This window comes from Narcine bancroftii, chromosome 3, assembly GCF_036971445.1.
Source record: "Narcine bancroftii isolate sNarBan1 chromosome 3, sNarBan1.hap1, whole genome shotgun sequence".
NCBI classification, from domain to species: domain Eukaryota; kingdom Metazoa; phylum Chordata; class Chondrichthyes; order Torpediniformes; family Narcinidae; genus Narcine; species Narcine bancroftii.
The window spans coordinates 285,637,340-285,660,190 of NC_091471.1; the positions used below are offsets into that span (position 1 = coordinate 285,637,340).

General features: G+C 39.0%; 1 protein-coding gene across 2 annotated transcripts in view; it reads left to right on the forward strand.

Moving 5' to 3' along the window:
* slc35e1 (solute carrier family 35 member E1) overlaps positions 1–22,520 on the forward strand; it is a 302,175-nt gene extending 279,655 nt beyond the window's left edge. For both annotated transcript variants that reach the window (XM_069928471.1, XM_069928472.1), the window contains 3 exons: positions 8,061–8,186; positions 15,099–15,344; positions 17,647–22,520. In XM_069928471.1, coding sequence (XP_069784572.1) covers positions 8,061–8,186; positions 15,099–15,344; positions 17,647–17,892 — 618 coding nt within the window. In that variant the 3' untranslated portion in view covers positions 17,893–22,520. The remainder of the gene's footprint in view (positions 1–8,060; positions 8,187–15,098; positions 15,345–17,646) is intronic.
* Positions 22,521–22,851: the final 331 nt, after the last annotated feature.

The window sequence follows — 22,851 nt, forward strand, 5'->3', positions numbered from 1 at the left end:
AACAGCGTCTTCATTGTTGAGGTCTTTCATGGCTTGTTTCAGCATCATGCTGAAGAAGATTGAAAAGAGGGTTGGTGCGAGAACGCAGCCTTGCTTCACGCCATTGTTAATGGAGAAGGGTTCAGAGAGCTCATTGCTGTATCTGACCCGACCTTGTTGGTTTTCGTGCAGTTGGATAACCATGTTGAGGAACTTTGGGGGGCATCCGAGGTGCTCTAGTATTTGCCAAAGCCCTTTCCTACTCATGGTGTCGAAGGCTTTGGTGAGGTCAACAAAGGTGATGTAGAATCCTTTGTTTTGTTCTCTGCACTTTTCTTGGAACTGTCTGAGGGCAAAGACCACGTCACTAGTCCCTCTGTTTGCATGAAAGCCACACTGTGATTCTGGGAGAACATTTTTGGCGACACTAGGTATTATTCTATGTAGGAGAATCCTAGCGAAGATTTTGCCTGCAATGGAGAGCAGCGTGATTCTCCTGTAGTTTGAGCAGTCTGATTTCTCGCCTTTGTTTTTGTACAAGGTGATGATGATGGCATCACGAAGGTCCTGAGGCAGCTTTCCTTGGACCCAGCAGAGCTTGAAAAACTCATGCAGTTTGGCATGCAGAGTTTTGCCGCCAGCCTTCCAGACCTCTGGTGGGGATTCCATCCATACCTGCTGCTTTGCCACTTTTCAGTTGTTCATTTGCCTTATATGTCTCTTCCCGGGTGAGGACCTCATCCAGCTCTAGCCTTAAGAGCTGTTGAGGGAGCTGGAGCAGGGCGGATTCTTGGACTGAGTGGTTGGCACTGAAAAGAGATTGGAAGTGTTCTGACCATCGGTTGAGGATGGAGATCTTGTTGCTGAGGAGGACTTTGCCATCTGAGCTGTGCAGCAGACTTTGGACGGGGTGAGGGGCCGTACACAGCCTTTAGAGCCTCGTAAAAACCCCTATACTTGGCTATACTTGAGCCTTATGAAAGAACATGAAGTTGAATCACATGAAATTTTTCAGTGTAAAGTTTACAGAGTAAAGGAATTATGTAATTGGGTGGATTGAAAACAAAGTTGTGATCCTTTATAAAACACAGGCCAGAAATGAAAGGATATACACAGTTTTGGATAAGTGCAAAGTTATAGCAATTTTACAATGGGTTTTAATATTTATTGTGGTAGAAATTTGGAAGATGTTCAGCAGTAATTGATTTGAAAACTGTCACTCCCTTCTGTGTGCTTTAGCATTTCCTGCCTTCCTACTAGTCTTTCCTGTTGGTAAATATTATGTTCCATGTCATTATGGTTCAAACAATCCATCAGGTTTTTTTTTGTCAAATTCAGGATCAGGGAGTTTACTTTTTGTCAGTTCTGTATGTGGAATTACTGAACTTTGGTGCCAGCCATGGGGAGCATTCATTATCATCTAATAATACTCCTCCCATTAACTGAAAATGCCTCAAGAGGGCAGTGGTTCGGGAGTCACGTGATGGAGTAGTGGCCGGACGGTGAACTCCAGCCCTCTCCAGAAAAGTCATTAAAAACAAAGAAAAACACAAAGGCACAGAAATAAAAGTTAAAGAAAAGTGAATATAAAGGTGGAAAGAAGATGGCGACAAAAAAAGAAAAATCGAAATCAACGGTAAGAAGAGAGGAAGAGAAGACAACGGAGAAAGAAGGAAAAGGCCTTACCTGTTCGAAGAGGCCCGCGGTGGAGAGAGAAACCCGCTCCCTCAGGTCGGTAGAAAGTGGACTACAAAAGTGGCTCGTTGAGCCGAGTAAAAGTGCGCAATCGTGCATGCGCGACTCCTCGCGCATGCGCGGTGCGCATGAAAAAAAACACACCGACGGGAGGGGTGACCAGCTGGGGAGTCGATCTCCACAGCCGGCAACGACAGCTGCAGAACACCTGCAGCAAGAAGAGACCACAGAAGACAATGAAAACAAGAAAGAAGAGAAGGGCAACAAAGAAACAACAGATGGCCAACCCAGAGGAAGAAGAAGAGGAAGAGGAAGAGTACAGTGAAATAGAAGAAGAAGAGAAAGGCAAGATAAAGGAGGTACTTTCTCTTATTAAGGGATACATGGAGTCATTTAAAGAATGGCAAACACAGGAATTTAAAGATTTAAGAAGAAGAAGAATAAACAACACAGAAGAGAAAATGAATAAAATAGATATGACTTTAACAGAAATGGGAAAGAAAATGGACAAGATGGAAGAGCGGGCAGTAGCAGCAGAAATGGAGGTAGAAGACTTAAAAAAGAAATTAGAGGAATCTAATAAAAAAGTTATAGAGACACAAGAACTGTTAGCTTAGAAAATAGATATAATGGAAAATTATAACAGAAGAAATAACATAAAGATAGTGGGCCTTAAGGAAGATGAAGAAGGCAAGAATATGAGAGAGTTTATAAAAGATTGGATCCCTAGGATCCTAGGATGTCCAGAACTACAGCAAGAAATGGAAATAGAAAGGGCACATAGAGCATTGGCCTTTAAACCACAACCACAACAAAAGCCAAGATCTGTTTTAGTAAAATTCCTAAGATATACTACAAGAGTAAAGGTACTGGAGAAGACAATGGAAAAAGTAAGAGAGGGCAACAAGCCACTGGAGTACAAAGGGCAAAAAATCTTCATTTATCCAGCTACAAGTTTTGAACTCCTAAAGAAGAGAAAGGAGTTCAATACAGCAAAGGCGATTTTATGGAAGAAAGGGTATAAATTTATACTAAAGCATCCAGCGGTATTGAAAATATTTATTCCAGGACAACAAAACAGACTATTCTCGGATCCAGAAGAAGCACGAAAATTTGCAGAACAATTACAAAATAGACTGAGGGATGAAGACGTGTAATGAGAGTAAAAATGACCACGATTTATATGTATGTGGGTAAAGAGGTATAAGTGTGTATATGTATAATGTGCATACGTGAATGTATCCGTATTTAGAGGAAAATATAGATAGTATAGACAAGAATTAATAAGGGAAGGAAATGGAATAGAGGGAATAAGGAGGGAACTAAAAGAGTGACCTTTGTTACATATGAAAAGTGAAATCTTTTCTGGGGGGGGCTGGGTGGGGAGGAGTTGCGGTCACTGCAAAATCAGCTGACGCTTGCGAGTGAATTCGCAAACCCAAATGGAGAGGGGAGATGTGGTTGTCCGACAAGGGATAAAGGACAACTCAGGAGGGGAAGGGGAGATTGGGGCTAAAGAAGTTTTAAATAGGAGAATAAGGAAAATGTTTGATGTTTTAGGAATGTTGTCTTATAAAGGGTTTAAAATAAGAAAACAGAAATGGAAAAGGAGGAAAGGTAATGATGGAAAAACGGAAAGGGAAGATAAACAAAGTATGAAATGGCTATGTTGAACTATATGACTTTAAATATTAATGGAATACATAACCAAATTAAAAGGAAGAAACTGCTAAATTTACTGAAAAAAGAAAAAATTGATATAGCATTTGTGCAAGAAACACACTTAACTGAATTGGAGCACAAGAAATTAAAGAGAGATTGGGTAGGACATGTAACAGCAGCATCGTATAATTCAAAAGCAAGAGGAGTGGCTATATTAATTAGTAAAAATGTGCCATTTAAAATAGAAGAGGAAATAATAGATCCAGCAGGGAGATATGTTATGATAAAATGTCAGATATATTCGGAGTTTTGGAATCTACTTAATGTATATTCACCTAACGAAGAAGATCAAAAGTTTATGCAAGATATCTTTTTGAAGGTAGCAAATACGCAAGGGAACATATTAATAGGAGGGGATTTCAACCTGAATTTGGATTCAAATATGGATAAAACTGGGAAAAAAATTAACAGAAAGAACAAAGTAACCAAATTTATAATTAAATCAATGGAAGAAATGAAACTTTTGGATATATGGAGGAAACAACACCCAAAAGAAAAGGAATATTCATATTACTCGTCTAGACCTAAAACATACTCAAGAATAGACCTATTTTTGTTATCAGCTAGTATGCAAGATAGAGTAAGAGAAACAGAATATAAAGCTAGAATACTATCGGATCATTCACCCTTAATATTGACAGTAAAGCTAGAGGACATCCCTCCAAGAATGTATAGATGGAGATTAAACCCCATGTTACTTAAAAGGCAGGATTTTAGAGAATTTATTGAAAAACAAATAAAAATGTATTTTGAAATAAATACGGAATCAGTGGAAGATAAGTTTATACTATGGGATGCAATGAAAGCATTCATTAGAGGGCAAATAATAAGTTATGTAACCAAGATGAAGAAGGACTATAATCAGGAAACAGAGCAGTTGGAAAGGGAAATAGTAAATATAGAAAAAAAATTAGCAATGAAGGAAGATACAACTAAAAGAAGAGAATTGGCGGATAAAAAAAATAAAATATGAAATACTACAAACATATAAGGTGGAGAAGAACATAATGAAGAAAAAACAGAAATATTATGAACTGGGTGAAAAAACGCACAAAATCCTAGCATGGCAGCTTAAGACAGAACAAGCTAAGAAAATGGTATTGGCATCAAGGAAAAAAGACAAACAAATTACATATAATCCAAAACAAATTAAGGAAAACTTTAGAGAATTCTATGAACAATTATACCGAACCGAAAACGAAGGGAAAGAAGGGAAAATAGATGAATTTCTGACTAAAATTGAACTACCAAAACTACAAATTGAGGAACAAAATAAATTAACAGAACCATTTGGAATAGTAGAAATACAAGAGATAATAAAAAAATTACCAAATAATAAGACACCAGGAGAGGATGGATTCCCAATAGAACATTTAAAGACTTATTAATTCCACCCCTCCTGGATGTAATCAACCAGATTGATGAAACACAAAGCTTACCAGATTCATGTAAAACAGCAATAATTACAGTAATACTAAAGCAAGGGAAAGATCCACTCTCACCAGCGTCATATAGACCAATATCTTTACTAAACACAGCTTATAAGATAATAGCTAAACTATTAGCAAACAGATTAGCAGAGCATGTACCGAAAATGGTAAATTTAGACCAAACTGGATTTATCAAAAAAAGACGCACAACAGACAATATTTGTAAATTTATTAACTTAATTCATGCAGTAGAAGGAAATAAAGCACCTACAGTAGCAGTTGCTTTAGACGCAGAGAAGGCCTTTGACAGAGTAGAATGGAATTATTTGTTCAAAGTATTGCAAAAATTCAATTTACCGGAGAAGTATATTAATTGGATTAAAGCATTATATAAGGGACCGTTAGCGAAAGTGACAGTAAATGGACATGTATCAAAGCAATTTAACTTAAGCAGGTCAATGCGGCAGGGATGCCCACTATCACCTTTATTGTTTGCGTTAGCTATAGAACCACTAGCAGAATTGATAAGAATAGATAATAATATAAAAGGAATAAAAATAAAAGACAAGGAATATAAAATCAGTCTATTTGCGGATGATGTTATAGTGTACTTAACAGAACCAGAACTATCAATAAAAGAATTATATAAGAAATTGAAGGAATATGGAGAAGTGTCGGGTTACAAGATAAATGTAAATAAAAGTGAAGCAATGCCTATGAATAATGCGGATTTCTCAAAATTTAAGAAGGAATCTCCATTTAGATGGCAAATGCAGGCAATAAGATACCTAGGTGTATAAATAAACAAAAATCTCACCCAACTATATAAACTCAGTTATTATCCACTAATGAAAAAATTACAGGACGATTTAGAGCATTGGAAAGATTTGCCACTAACACTAATAGGAAGGATAAACTGTATTAAAATGAACATTTTTCCAAGGATATTATACTTATTCCAGGCATTGCCAATACAACTGACAGAAAAATTCTTCAAGGAGTTGAAGAAAATAATAAGGAAATTTTTATGGAGAGGGGGGGAAACCGAGGATAGCACTAGATAAATTAACAGAATAGTATAAACAAGGAGGCTTACAACTGCCAAACTTTAAAAATTATTATAGAGCCACACAATTAAGATACCTATCAGATTTTTATCAAACAAGGGAAAAACCAGATTGGACGAGATTAGAATTAGATAAAATAGGGGAAAAGATACCTGAACACATATTATATAAATGGAATGAAAAATTGGTACAACATAGAAGTTCTCCAGTATTACACCATCTCCTCAATATTTGGAAGAAGATTCATGTAGAAAGAAATAAAACAAATTATCAATTACCAATATTGACGCAAAACAAGTTACTCCCTTTTACAATAGATAACCTTTCCTTTAGAGAATGGGAAAAAAAAGGGATTAAAAGAATAGAAAATTGTTTTTCAGGAAATAGATTCTTATCCTTTGAACAAATGAAAGATAAGTACAATATAACTCAAGATACAGCGCTGGCATATTACCAATTGAGATCCTACTTGAAGGATAAATTAGGAAGCAGTTTGAGTTTGCCAGAGGCAAGTAACCTTGAATATGTGATTACAGATACAATGATAATCAAAAGATTTATAAGAAATATGTATATTAAACTGCAAGAAAAGGAGAATGAGGAAACAAATGGTAAAACTAAACAAAAATGGGAACAAGATTTAAATATAAAGATAAAAAAGGAAACATGGGAGAAATTATGTTCTGGAACGATGAGAAATACAATAAATACGAGGTTACGTATGATACAATATAACTGGATACACAGACTATACATTACACCTCAAAAGTTAAATAAATGGGACCCAACAGTATCTGATAGATGTTTTCGATGTAAAAAAGAAATGGGAACAACAATTCATGCAATCTGGACATGTGAGAAAGGAGAAAAATTTTGGGAAGATCTCAATCAGATATTAAATAAAATAACAGAAAACAATATACCAAAGAATCCAGAGATCTTTCTCCTAAGTAACATAAAAAACAAAGAATTTGGAATTGATTTGGAGGATGCACAAAAAAGATTTGTTAAGATAGCTCTAGCCGTAGCAAAAAAAATGTATTATGTCAACCTGGAAATTGGAAGATAATTTGAAAATACAACAATGGTATATAGAAATGAATAAATGTATTCCATTAGAAAAAATAACATATAGTTTAAGAAATAATATTGAAATATTTGAACAAATATGGGAGCCTTACATTAAATACAATAGCGAAAACCTACCGGGGACAATCATTACCTAAGCTGATGGAAGGAGAAGGAAAGAAAAGAATGGACTCAGTAGAATTTCTGGTGTATTTTTGTTGAGTGACAACATTGTCTGACTGGTTTAATGTATCCTAGATTGTATACCTTAAATGGATGGGAGGGAGGTGGGGGGGAGAAAATGTCACTGTATATGTGTGAAAAGGAAAAAGTGTGTATCATAGCTAATGTGATTTATGGTGTGAAAAATTAAAAAATTTAAAAAAAAGAGGGCAGTGGTTCTCTGTGCACCTTTGCTGCTGACGGGTTCACTGTTGGAGCAGAGTCTCTTGGATAAGTAGATTTTGATTGGTATCCAAGGGATTAAATAAACAAAGTTATTGCATAGGTATATTTTGTGCAAATATGAATATTATTCATTGTGTTGCAACAAACACAACTTGCGTTGACGTGACATGTTCGGTTTAATATACCATGATGGGCCATGCTACTTCGTAAGAGTAATGCAAAACAAATTTGACGATCTCCTATGTAAGGTAATTGGATAGATGTTGAAAGAAACATCTGATAAATTGAAAGTGAATAGATTTATTGAAAAGTATAGCTTGGGTATTCCAGAGTTCAGGTTCTTGGCAGGTGAAGGCATGGTGTCATTGGTAAGGAGTTAAATTCTGCAGTATGTAAAAGATACCATATAGAAGACTAGATCTATCTGCTTGTGAGGTTGGAGAATTTGACAGAGAAAGGAAGGAGCGTTGAAGAGGGCCAGCTGACACTGATAAGGTGCACTGAGGGTTTCAGGGGGATTTGTAAACAAAGGTGACATTTTTAAATTGACACAGTGGTTAATTAACTGGGAACGAATATGGGTTGTCAAGCATGGTACATTGAATAAGAGTGGAATAAGGAAAATTGACCAAGTCAAATTTAGAGGTGCTACATGTGTGCAAAGTAATAAGAGACTTTTCTCTTCCTCCAGGTACTGAGGGATACGCGGATGCATCACCTGCGACTTCTCTATATCCTTGGATGTTATGCTGTCATCTTTATGGTTCCAACTTGGATCCTAGTCGACCTCTCTGCATTCTTTGTTAACAGCTCAGTTGTGAGTGGCATCTTTATGCAAATGTTACGTTTCTGTGCGGTTTGCCAACTTTTTGTGCTTGAGGTTCATGTAAGAATTCAAAATTGCCAAAGCAACAGTAGAGTTTGGTGCACAATGATCCGTTATGGTGTTTCCTCTGCCAGTAGTACAAAGATAACAAAAATTAATTGATTCAAAATGTCTGGGTCTATGTGAGACAACTAAACCCCAGGCTCCTCACCTACCTCTTGCTTTGAAGAAACTCGTATAATACATAACATAATTAAATCTTTGATATCAGATACTCAGCATAAGTAGACAAGTTTAGGGCTGAATTCAAGATGTGTTTTTTTTTATTGACACAGGATATTCAGAATAATTTAGGTGAAGATTGATGTGACCAGTACATTAGACCTGACTAAGTGACAAAATCAGATTGTTTGCATGATAAAACATCGCTGATTGGAGCACAAGATCCTTTACACCTTTTCCCTTTTTGCTGCCATTGTACAAACTTAAAAAAAACTAAAGGAAAGATATTTCTTATTTGAGCAAAAATGATGTCAGGACTGTTCTGCTGTCTTAAGAAAAAGTGATTTCACTAGTGAAGCTGCAGAGTGTGTCAGCATTACAGGACTGACGGAGACCTCTTGCTCTGTCTTCACTCCATTTTTACCAGTGATAGCTGTGCATCTGTGGAAAGATCATCCACTGGATCTTCTTCCTGCCCCTTGAACCCGGGTGTTAGAACAACAGCCTGGCAACAGGCCCGTGGATCCCAGGCACTGGTACAAGCCAGATCTCTCACTGGAGTACATTTTAACCCTTTGGGTAAGAGTATAGTCCTGAACTACAGTAATGGCAGCATCAACCTGTAATGTCATAACATATGTTGGTTTTATACTTGTTGCTGGACATGGGCTCTTGCTTAAATAGCAAATACATCCTATGATGTAAATTTCACCTCGATAGAGCCACAGAAATACACTGTTGGAGCAGAGGTGGAAGAAACCAATGGGATTTTGTACAGAAACCGTGAATTTGTTCATTTGTTATTGCATGGCTGGAGTTTCCTGTGCCTTTTTGTGTAACCTACAGCACAGAAACAGGCCCTTCAGCCCATCTAGTCACTCCTAAACTATTATTCTGCCTAGTCCCAGTGACCTGCACCAGACCATAGCACTCCAGACCTCTCCCATCCATGTACGTATCCAAACTTTTCTGAAATTTCAAAACTGAACCCACATTCACCACTTCAGAGCAGCTTGTTTCACACTCTCACAATTTTATGTGAATAAGTTCCCCCTAACGTTCCCCCTAGCATCTCACTTTTTACCCTTAACCCATGTCCTCTCGTTCTTTTCTCACCTAACTTCAGTGGAAAATGCCTGCTTGCATTTCTTCTATCTATATCCTCATAATTATATATACCTCTATTAAATTTTCCCATTCTACGCTCCAGGGAATAAAGTCCAAACTTGTTTAACCTTTCTCTGTAATTCAGTTCCTCAGATCTTGGCAACATCCTTGTAAATGTCCTCTGCGCTCTTTCAATCTTGTATCTTTCCTGTATTTAGGTGACCAAAAATGCATACTGTACTCCAGATTTGGCCTCACCAATGTCTTGAATAACTTCACCATAACATCCCAACTCCTGTACTCAATAGTTTGACTTATGAAGGCCAACATGCCATAAGCTCTCTTTACAACCCTATCTACCTGTGACGCCATTTTCAAGGAATAATGTATCTGTGTTCCCAGATCCTTCTGTTCTACTGCACTCCTCAGTACCCTTCTGTTTACCATGCATTACCTTGGTTAGTCCTTCCAACGTGCAACACCTCACACTTGTCTGCAATAAATTCCATCGGCCATTTTGCAACCCATTTTTTCCAGCTGGTCCAGATCCCACTGCAGGTTTTGAAAGCCTTCCTTGCAGTCCAACCGGAAGGCGTTAATATTGATTCTTGCCGTTTCCATTGGCCACCCCCAATCCCACCCCCGTCTCTCCCTTTACTCATCCCTATTTCTCCTTTCCTCAGGCTCTGCATTCACAGAACCACGCCTCCCCCTATCATTTCTCACCTTTCCTCTCCTGTCCTATTCATATCAAATTACCACTTTTTGCCTGTTGGCCTGAGCTCTTCCCCCCCGCCCCCCACCGCCCTTTCTTCCCTTCTCCCCTAGCTTTTTTATTCAGGCACCTGTCTGCTTTTTGCTCAGGCCCAAAATGTTGGTTATATAATTTTATCTCCTATGGACACTGTGAGAGCTGCTGAGTTCTTCCAGCATTTCTGTTTTTATTATGAATACCCAGGAATTATTATGAAGCACAGAACTAGCCATGAGCTTTGTTTTAGTGTTATTAAATCTTATAACTTAGGACAACATGCAAAAAGCTGTTTAGGCCATAAGATCCCTGTGGAGCAATTCCATCAGTCTCATTTTACCGTACTCCTGTAACATGTTCTCTGAGGGTCGCTTCGATTGTAGCATGTACTTCTCAGGCTGCTGACAACAATCTAAAGAACTGCAAAAGGAATTACTGGACAAATTCATCTAACATCCAGATATGTTGACAGATAGGCTGCTCAAATCTGTAAATATATCTTTTTGAGGCTCTTAAGACTATTCTGATTGCAGTTGAGCTGTAATTGTTTTCAATTATTCCCTGTCTCCCTTGAACCACGTCATAAAACAGAACAAGGTCCCAGTCCCTTACTGTGTTGCAAGGAACTGCTTGTTGATACGGACTTTATTGTGGAAGCATTCAAAAAATGAGCAGGGGCAGCTTATTCGAGCTTGCTGCAACATTCAATAATATCACGGCTGATCATACAAATGCACTGAAGACCCCTTCTCCCACTTTAAGCCACCTTCCTCCTCTTGGACACCTTGTCCTGGCCAATTGTCCACTCTGGATCTTTTTACTTCCAATTGCTGCTGAGGCATCAGCTGTCTCAACTTCACCCCTTCCCTCTCTTATTCCAATCTCGCCTCCTTTGAACACTCTGCCCTCCACTTTCTCCGCACAACCTCACTATCAAACCAAGGGTGGTCCTTTTGTGGTCCATCACACTGGCTTCTACCTTGCCAAGGCTCCAGTATTTTAAATAAGATCTGTTTTAAAGTGTTTTTATGTGACCTACACTAAAAAGCCTGTCCAAATTTATCTCCCAATAAAATATATATATATATATATATATATACAATACAAACACAACACAATCTGTCACAACTATTTCATTTATGTCCCCCACTCCCACAAGGACATTTCTATTGATGGTCTCCTGCACTGACAAACCAAGACTACCTATAAATTGAAAGAGCAACATCTATTATTCCGTCTGGGCGCTCCAACTGGATGGTAATAACATTGTCTTTTCCGGTTTCTGCTAGCCCACTCCCCATCAGAAGTCAGAAGTCTTCTTTCCTTCAGCTCTCCACCCCCTTCCCTCTCCATTCACAGAGCCATGTCCCTTCCCCCTGCTTGCTCCTGTGCCCTTTCTCCCTTATCCACCTATTACTTCTTGCCTGTGGGCCTATGCTCCTTCCCCTGTCCCTCCCCCCCCCCACCATTGTGTTCAGGTTCCTGCCTACATTTTGCTCATACCTTGATGAAGGGCTCAAGCCCAAAACGTTGGTTGATTATCTTTGTAAGTCCACGTTTGACTTGCTGAGTTTCCCCAGCTCTGTGTTTTTGCTGCATAAGGACACCAAGTTCTCATTTCACCCCCCCCCCCAACTTTTGCCAACCCTTTAGCATTCATATAATAATAATAATAAGCTTTCCTGCTTTTCATGTCACATCACATTTATCCTTTTTTTTTGCCTGCTTAGAATTTGGCTACAGAAAACTGCTGAGATTCCTCACCCTTTGCTGAATAGAGATTTCTATCTCTCTTCAAGCGGATTCAAGCATTTTTTGTGTGTAGAAATCCCTTTCAGTTTTCAGGCCACTGTTTAAATGTTAATATTCAATAAGTGTCCTTGATGTCCGTTCACAAACAATCCTTGAGGTAGCCTACTGCGCCTTTTTCAAAGAAGTACAAACTGGCGAGACTTGACTCTGCAGGGTGAAAACGTTCCTTTTATTGTTGCGTAATAATAATACACCCATACCTCAACTTACACCCAATCAAGTAATGTCTGATCACAGATACGTCCAGGGTCACCATAAGGGCTTAATAAAAAATTTTACATTTACGCCAGGACCGACATTGGCGGGCGTTAGCGGACGTTAAGTTATGCTTGAACTGCCATTTGTGTAATGATACACAGTATACACCTAACTTATAGAACAGTACATATATGTACTAGTCATTGAAATCTATATGTATCTATATGTACATGTGTATGTACAATATAGATGTTTAGGTAAATATGTGGTGTGTCACGGCATCTTGTGTTGTTCAGTATATTTCATCCATAATGATTGACTTGCACCCAAATCCCCACTTCCAGAATGTAACCCAGATGCTAGTCAATGCATTAAAAATGTAACATACATGATACACTTTAAATTTTGCCTGCTGTTATCTGTGCTGGACTGGAGAAGACTGCAAATAACTGATTTAAAATTTAAAATTTTCATTGATTTGCCATGTATAACTTCAATAGCATCACAGCAAAAGTTCAAGCTTTGGATTTGTTTAATGTGGCATTTAAAGCTACCCTAACCTTTTTACTGACATCTTTAAAATGAAGCTCTGGGCAATAAGCTCAGGCCTCCTCCCCATACAAGTTCACGGCTGCAGCCATTGTTCATCCTGTGCATGGGACTGAGCCAGCAAGGTTACCATTGCTGAATGAGTACTGAGATGCTTGACACATCTGATTCTGAAGGAACAATTGTCTGGGAAACTGTTTCCTTCTGTAGGATATCAAGAATATATTGAAGACATAGAAGGTGGAGCAACCCACAAAATGCTGGAGGAACTCAGCAGGTCCGGCAGCATCCATGGAAAGCAATAGACAGTCAATGTTTCAGATCACAACCATTCATCAGGAATAGCAAGAAGAGAGCGCAAGCCCATATAAATAGGGAGGGGGAGGAGCATGAGCTGAAAGAGAAGGGAAAAGTGGGGGAAAAAGCAAGAAGTTGGGAGAAAGGCCTAAGGAAGTGCACTTTGATAGTATATGGAATGTCAATCATGGAAGGGGATGGTATGGGGGACTAGAAGAAGGAAGGAATGGGTGGCAGGTAGGTAGAGAAGAAGAAGGGGTGAAAGAGAAGGGGGAATCGAGGAAAGCAAAGGGAAGGGAGTGTTATTGGATATTTACGTTGGAGTTGGAGGGTTATAGAGAAGTGAGATTTATCTGGTGGTGGAATCCCATTGAACGTGATGGAAATTGCAGAGAATAATATTTTGGATGTGGAGGATGGTTTGGAGCTCGGTAAAGACAAGGAGAGCCCTATCCCTGCCATGTTAGGGGGTCAATTGGGGGAGGGCAAAGATGCAGATGAGGGATGCATTGATAGCAATGGAGGGGAAGCCGCGTTTACTAAAGAAGGAGGACACATCCGATGTCCTGGAATAGAAAGCTTTGTCATGGGAAGAGATGTGGCAGAGATAGAACAAAAGAGCAAAGGAAATAGGATCCTAATAAGGCACTGGTTGGATAAGATGCAGACCAGGTAACTATAGCTGTTTGTGAAAGGGGAGAGGGGTACCAGAAATGAACCAAGTGAATTTGATGGCAGGGTGGAAGTTGGCCGTGAAGTTGATGAAAATTGATGAGCATGGGCGCAGGACGCAGCACCAATGGAGTCATCGTTGCAGTGAATAAAAGAGTTGGATTGTTCTGCGTAGCCAACAAAAAGTGGGCTAGTTGGGTTGGAGGAAGAAAGAGGGTTAGAGGGGTTATAGCAGGGTAGAGCGGGAGAGGGCTCAGACAAGAATAGAAGATTGAGAATCAGAGAGGTGGAAGCAAAATGAGTGCCTGGATGGGGGGGGGGGGGAAGAGGAGTAGGGGGAGGTGTGAGGGAATGGAGATTGATGGGGAGTGGTAGTATAAGAAGGGGGGGGAGAGGAGTAGGGGGAGGTGTGAGGGAATGGAGATTGCTGGGGTGAACAAGAAGAGGGAGCAGTAGGACATTAGAGGTCATGGCCTGAAGGTGCTGTTTAGGAAAAGAGGTGGTCGAGGAGTAGACTGGAATGTGGGTGGAGACGGTGGGGGCCACGGTCTGGGGTAGGTTGGTGATCATGTTGGAACTGAGGGTGGAGGCCATTTGTTGTTGAACATTGAAGGTGGTCATTGTTGAACCTTTTTTCTTGGCCATTGTATTCCTGCTCCATCCCCAATTCATGTTTCACTGCCTCAGAGAAATATGCCAAGAACACAGATCTTGTAGGTCAGCATCTTGGTCTTTGGAAACTGAAAGAACACAGATGCTGGAAATCTAAAATAATAAAAAACAAATGTTGGAGAACTCATGTCACAGGAAGTATCTTTACCAGAAAGAACCAGGAAAAGTATCTTTAGTTCTGATGAAGTGGTTCAACTTGAAACTTAACTCTGTTTCTCTTCCAACAGAGGATTCCTGAACTGGTGAATGTTTCCAGTATTTTCTGGTTTTATCTTTCTCTTGGAATGAGTTTATTATTATTCCTTATCCATTTAGTAGCTTTAGTAAGTTTCTATTGTCCTAATATGTAGAAGAAGAGTGGCCTATCTGAAGTTATGACATAATTATCATTTGGCTGGAATTCTGTGAGATGCTTAATGGAAAGAAGACTGTTACATACTGCAGATTTTGGGGAATTTTCTGCGGCTGTCTTTGTACACCGTTTGCATGTTGCAGCAGCAGGGAGAGGGGCAAAAATGTGTGTGAAAGTTAAAGCTGGGTACAGGAGGCGAGGTAACCTGCTCACTAATTTTACTTGTGTGATTTACATCCGCAGAGATTTAGCTGCAGTTTTTCTCTTCCAGACGGATATCTCAAACTGGCACTGGACACTCGTATTACTGATTATCAGTGGTTTTTGTAACTTTGCTCAGAACATGGTTGCCTTCAGCATCCTGAACCTCATCAGCCCACTGAGCTACTCTGTGGCCAATGCCACCAAGAGGATCATGGTGATAACGGTGTCCCTCCTTCTGCTGCAAAACCCAGTTACTACCACCAACATCATGGGGATGTTGACTGCCATTATTGGGGTGTTTGCCTATAACAAGGTCAGTCTTTCTGCTGCTTTCCTGGGGCAATATGGGATCTCTGCACTTTATTTACACTTAGTTGAAACTTGAAGGGATTAGCTGACCTCCTGTATAGGTACATCTTCCATCTGCTTGACTGTACACAGTACTGTCCATGTACACAATTATTGGATAGAAGGTGATAGGTTAACATCACCACATTTGTTCTCATCTTCAACTGTCTTTTACTTAAAGGAAGAAATACATGAGATATAAAACACTGACATGTTAGGAAGAGTATCAGGTTCGGTAGGTTCACAGAGAGAAGACTCTGGAGGCAAGTGTTACAATTACATTAAACTTTAATTAACACACGGGAGACAAACGGGAGAATGTTAAACAGTACTCGATTACTATTTCACTTAAGCAACGATACAGAAGACAAACGGGAGAATGTTAAACAGTACTCGATTACTATTTCACTTAAGCAACGATACAGACCTAGGTTGGACTCCCAACGATAGTAAACCTATACTCGACATGCCCACACATTTGAGTACATACAGTATAAACAGAGACTCTTGCAAGTATTGATCTATCGCAACTCTATGGCTCAGCTTACCTGCAATACTTCCAGCAATGTCTACACCTGGCATGGAGCAATGTCTGGGGCTTGAACCATGAGGCAGAGAGCAAGAATGTGCTGTGCGTTGGTGTTACAGTACAACTCCGATTATCTGAAATGGTCAGGACCGGGCCTATGTCGGATAAACAGTTTTTTTGGGGAACTGGTCATTTTTTTAAAAACAGCCCAGTAGCAACAGCAAATCATTTGTGTTTAAACAACAACAAATAACGGTAAGGCTTTTTAAGCATTAAAATAATGTTTAATTTTCACAATAAATATGCTGGCTCCATATCACCAACTTCCACTGAGGCCCCACTCTTACCCAGAAGCCTGAGGTCCCTGCTGCCTCCAGCAGCCCGAGGACCCTGGTCAGTTTGGCTCCGAAAAACTTTGATAAATGAAGATTTGTGATTTGTTTCGGATATCCTAATTTATTCAATTCTTTTTTAAAAAATTGATAATTGAGGATTTCAGACAATCCAATTTTGGATTATCAGAGTTGTACTGTCAATACAGTGCTAATCTGTGCTTCTAGTCAATAATGACTCTAGGTTATTTAAATTAGCCAATGGCAAGGTGTTCACTGTGGTGTGGCCGGAGTCCAACCTTAACTGACAGGCGATGTGACTTCCGAACAAGTTTCAGACAGACAGGGAGTCTACGTTTCCAATGCATAAGAATTCCTATATCATAATGGGAATTCATAGTGCCCATTAAGGCAGTTATTCCCAGTGTGTGCATTCACGCATAGGTGGAGCAAAGAATGCCATATGTGGATCTACTTTCTTAATGTGTTACGGAGTCCAGAGGACCCCAAAAACTAGCAGCAATAGATATGCACCACAACACAGGGTTACTTAAACAAAAGTAGTTTTTAATTATAATTGAACAAGCAAACCGAATTAAACTCTAACTTATTACTTAACCTACTTAATCCCCCCTCTAATACTAGCGCAGGTGTGTGTAATGCATATTTAAGATTAGAAAAGTTTTTTGGATCACAGTCCAATCTCCCTGGTTGCAGGCAATTCTTGAACTGCACAGAAGTTAGCATTAACAAAGTTCACCAGTCTTTGGTGCTTAACGGGCAAATAGTTACCACTCAGGAGGGTTCTTGCTGGTTTTCACAGAGAGATTCCTTTTCCGAGACATCCGCAACTGATTCCTTCTCAATCAGTCTTGCTGACGAAAATTTCCCCCTTCAGGGTTCTCCAGATGATCCTCTTTCTTTCAGATCACCTTTCACACTGCCAGTCTTCTCCTTTGACCAGGCAGCCTTCCAAAGTTGCGAACTTTGTCCTTCTGGAAATAATTTCTGTGACTCCTCTCTCTGTTTCACACCCTCCCTCTCTGAGAGCAAAACTGTTCTCTCCTGCCTGCAAAGATCACATGCTCTCCCAGGCAAGCTGCTGTCCATACTTTGTTGCCTCCTGCAAAAAGCACCCTGCAAAAGTCCTGCAAATATTCTTTGTTTTAAAATGTGTGTGTGCAGGCTGCTCTAACAATTCCTCCCAAACCACCTCAAAATACTTTGTCACAAATGAGATCCATATTTCTTTTAACCAGTAGATGCAGTGTTTAAAATTCTGTTTTAATTCTTGTAAGTTGCCTTATGTAATTAAAGGAAGCCTTCCCTTAGCTTCAGAATTCACAGTTAGTTAAAGTTTAAAATTATTAGTTAATATCTATTTGTTTCCCCTCTCTTTTCAATAGGCTAAATATGACGCCAATCAAGAAGCTAAGAGAAAGTTGCTCCCAGTCACTTCAGGGGACCTCGTTTCTCTTAATCGGCATCAAGAATTGTCTGCTGAACAGAAGGTGCAGCTGAATGGGACTGCATTGTACCCCCAGCACACTGAGTACCAGTACGGACGGACTGGCCTGCTGGCAGAACAGTCACAGTACAACCGGCAGAGTAGCATTGGAACCACCTTTGTGTCCAATCGTTTCGATATCTAGACTTGTGAACAGAAGAATCCAACTTTACTCTTAACTTATTCTGTGCACTATCGGAAACTCTTAGCCGATAGGTTTTATCAAGAGACCTCATCTGAGGCCTTATCTTTTTAATTTTCTGGTAATGGGGAGAGTACAGTCTCAGACTTGAAGAAAGTCTGTTTTAAATTCTGTGTTGTTTTACTGTTTATCCAGCATTCATCCTGCCCAGATATCATAGGGATTGAGGGTGGGGTATAATGAATGTGGAGTGATTGCTTCACAATAAACAAGGTTCTGTATACAGGGTAGGCAAAGCCCACATTTTAGAGGTTAGATTGACAACCCTGTCCTTCCTTCCAAACCAATATCCCTTTTATTTTGGTCTCTGGGTGTAACAAAGCTGTGTTTAAATACAGTACACCTGACCAAGTGTTCACAAATATTAGTGTGGCATCTTTGTCTAATAATGCAGTTTCTTACTTTTGGGGTGACTACCTATTTGTCAGTCAAATGCTCTTTGTATAGATAGAAGACCTTTGGCTATCCATGATTGATGAATCGGGAAGCATTGGGTGAAAAAGGAAGCTCCAGTAAATGTCAAACTGCGTGTTTGTATTGGGAGGAGAGAAGTTTTGACACTCTGGTGATGTCATCTAGCTTTACGGCTTGCATGCTACTTCAGTGTCCAGGCTACTGTCTATTAACGATGAACTCCTTGGTTGGATCTGGATTTAAATATGCTGTTGGTACTTTGAGTGCAGATGGCTTGGATTATAATCATGCCAAAACTCGGTCTTAATAATCCACTACAGTATTCTAAGTTTCTGGTGGCAAGTTAAATGCACATGGTGATCAAACTGCAGATCAGACACTGTGCCAGATCCCCACGATCACAGGCAATCATCTGAGCTCTGAGCCAAAAAAAAAATGGGCTTAGGCCCTCTTCAGAAATTTGTGTCGAGAACCCAAGCTGCTTTTGGCTACAATACTGAAGGAGCTCAAGAACATAAAAGTTCTTTTATTTTGCAAAGCCCTGTAATTTTGATTGTGGAATATAAGGAGAATTTCCCCCAAAGCCTAGGCTACTGTACTTGAACATGAACCATGTATTTCTCCACCAAAGTTACCAGAAAGAGGTTTTTGTATCAACAATCTGATGGCTGTTTGTGGACCTTGCTGTGTGCAAGTTGGTTATTGTGTTTCGTATATTGTAAAAGTAAGAAGTTTCATAAATAATTGTGTAAAAAGTGTTTAAGGTGGCTTTGAAAAGGTACCAAGCACTGGATAAATGTAGGTATTTTCTATATTCAGTCAGCTGACTAATATTGTAATATTTAAAGCTGTAGGCAATGGTTTTAGAAAGTGTCTACCTGTGTGTGTCAAATAGTGAGAAGCCAGTCTACAATTACAGCTGGAAGTCAGTGTCCATTTATAAAAGGACTAGATGCAATTTCCAGGATGGAAACAAATCCCTTTAAACTGCTGAAAACAGTGATCAAACAGAAGTTACTAGAAAACATAGCAACTGTGAAGAAAAGATATGCGCACTGTATAACCTATTGAAAATGATGTACATACAGAACAGGAAGCTGCTGTTTCTCTATAATTGCAGACCTGCTCACTGTGCATTTCCAGTGTTTCCTCATTCTAAGGCCTGTCCACCCAAGAATCTAGGTTTTATACGTCACTGTTCATGAGCATCCAAGGATCCATTGTTATATGCGGTAGTCAGACACTCTCAAATTTCTGTCTTGCTGTTTTGTAAAGCAGAATCATTACTTAGTGAACAGTTAAAAATCAATCGGCTACAAATCTTTTTATAATCAAAATTCTGTTAGCTGGCCAAGTTACTGATATTTGGTTGACTTCTGTCATGCAGCAGTTGATAGCGACCGAAAGGAGACATAACGATTGATTAACGGTCTCAACAGTGATTCTGAATAAATGGGAAGTGTTCTCTATACTTGCTCGTCATACAAACCTCTTGTGCTTGTTTCTTTATTGCTTTCTATTTGCTTTATATTTGAGAGTAGTTTCCGTTTTCATTGTTTTTTGCCCTATGACACAATCTTCCTTCTTCCATGCGATCACCATCGTTTTCTCACTGTCATATTTTTCTCTGTTACTGTTTTTCTTTCTGTCTTGTGTTGAATCACATAATAATCGTAGGTAATGGTGATTTGCTCACTCAGCAACTTTCCTGTTGCCTCAACTACTGCCCTCCCCCTTACAGTTTACCTGCCAATATTGAACCTTGGTAAAGTAATGTCCACGTGTGCTCCTTCAAGGGGTAATATCGTGCAACATTGACATGTAACAAATTTCTGAATGTTACCCCACCTATTACAGAGGGTGTGTAGTCACAGTCGTAGCACATTACCCCAGTGATTAAACCAATCCCCTGCACAATTTGCTGAACGAATCTAAACTGCAAGGGGTATTTGAAAGTAAAATGTTCTGTTTAAGTAAGTTTCCTTGCAATTCTTCCCAGATGTAAACAAAAATCATATTTGGCGGTACATGTAAAAGGTACATAACATTTTGTGAGTTCAATGAAACCTAATTCGTGTTCTCCATTACCACCCTTAGCCATTCCTTCCTTGGGCTGCATTCTTTGTTTCAACTGTTCAACTTATTCCTTGAAAGGGAAGAATTTATTAGAGGATGTTTCCCAAATTGACTAAATCCTACCTCTTCAAGTTGACTGAATGGTACTTTGGATCATCCTCTTGAAATAAAGGAGATAAGTCTTTTCTAAAAGAAAAGCTGCAGAATGCACCGTGTACCGGTGCAGCCTGCATTGAATGCAAGAGAAATACTTACTTGATCCTGTGACATGAATTCTTCCCAGGTTTAAAACAAATGCATCTGAATATTGATATATAAAACTTTAGGTCAGCTGGCTGCTAACCTGGACCATACCTTTAAAAAGGTTTCAAGATCTGCCCAGTCTTACTGATGATGGTGACACTTTCAGCTCTAAATGCAGCTGGTTAAGTGGCCATCATAGTTCTTATCCAGACGGTGGTTTAATTGAGGCCGCATGCCCATATTTCCTGCTTCCCGAAAGCACACAAAACAGTTTTATCTGGCTTAGAAATAACATTTATTTCATGTTTTTTTTTGTGCAATATTTCTTCTGTAAAAACTGTAGATTTGGGATTAAATCTACTTCTCAGGGTTTAATTTTGGGTAAAGCACTGCTTATGTGGATGCATTTGAATGATTTTCCTGACAGATTTTTCACTGGGCTATGCATAGAATTAATTTCAAAAATTGAACAGATTATTATTATTTCTCTTGGAATGGAGCTTTGTGTGTAAAATTTGAAAATATAGGAAATTAAGGTTTTTCTAATTGTCTGTGCAGTCTCATGTGGTCAATCAAGTGCAACCAGATATTAGGCAGACATTTTCTTGAACCGTATAATGAGTATCTGATAACCTTGAGAGAAACAGGTACATATGAGGTGAGTTGTGTGAGGTTTAGAAATTTGGGGGCCTTAATGGCAACAAGGAAGGGAACATGGGTACCGTTCCATGGATCTTGGTAACCTGGAGAGAACAAAGCACAAAGGAATTTAGGGGTACAGGGATCTCGGATGTGTACATTTATTTCAGGAAGGAAGATATGGTGCATTTCCTCACTTTTGTTGACCTAGTTAGAGATTTACTTTTTTTAATAAATAACATTAACAGAACAATTGATTTCACCTCCTACAAGTCACATATCATTATTTAAGAAGGAAAACTTTATTTTTTTATTTTAAGGAGGGAGTGTTGCTGTGCGATTCATTGCTGCTCAAAAATTAACATAAACAATGATTAATATGATTGTCTCTCTCGGTCACAAGGAAAATTATGCTTAAAAATCTAATGTGAATTATGGAATTAAGCAAATTTTTCTCCTGGACCTGGTTTATAGAGTATTAGACTAATTTCTAATGATGTTAAAATATATGAAGGGTTTTGGGGAAATCAGCGACAGTTTCTTGTTTTTTTTTCCCCCCGGTAGTAATTTTGCATTTGAAAAGTTTATTCAGAACAGCAGCTTCTGATGGAAGGTCAGAACTACAGAAACAGCCTCAAGTCACCCATGAAGAGTACCAAGGTTTTCTGATGGGTAGACTTCTTTCTTGAGTGGGATGTGTCCATTCTTTTCTGACTACATTCTATCCTTCTTTATTTTCGACCTTGAATTAATTGCCATCTTTGGCCAGAAAAGTAAATACAATGAACAGTGAAAGTATTGAATATCTTGCTTGCACTGTAAGGGAATCACATTGGAAGTCAGTGAGATTTTGTATGATTTAATTCTTCATTGCCTGTGCAACCAATCTGAAACTAAATATTTTGTTTATGCCCCATTTTAAATTTTGTGTTTACCTTTTGATCTTACTGTAATAGGTGTAGTTTGTATTAGCATTTTTGTGCATGTAATATAGCCATTTCAGGTTCTATGTATTACTACAGGGTTCCCCACACTGGTATTGTTTCTCAAGGTTAGTGGGCTGTAAGCCCTTAAAGTGTGTGTTTGTCTGTGTGCGTGCCAATGCTCATTGGTGTGTGATGTCCACTTACAGATTTTTTTTTATTTAATAACAAGTGTTACTGGAAGAAAATATGATAATAAAATGAAAAGAAATCCTAGCACTGCCATAAGCTTTTCATTTGAACAAACAGCTTATTGTGAGCAGTAAGTGGTGAAGAAATTACATTGGCTGTTGCTTGTGGGCAAAAGCTTGCACTTCATTTCTTCTGACAAATTAATCTACACAATCCTGTGGAAGTTTCAACCCAGTTGTTTTCGGATTTTCAAATGCCAGTTTTCAAATTGATCCCTGGATTCATAGTAAATTGTATATGCATTTTTATTTCCAGTATTCATCCAGATGAAATGAGAATCAAGAAATATGTCAGGAAAAAGGCACAAGGGATGGATCTGATAGACTGAAGAGGTTTGATTAATTGGATAGAGCCA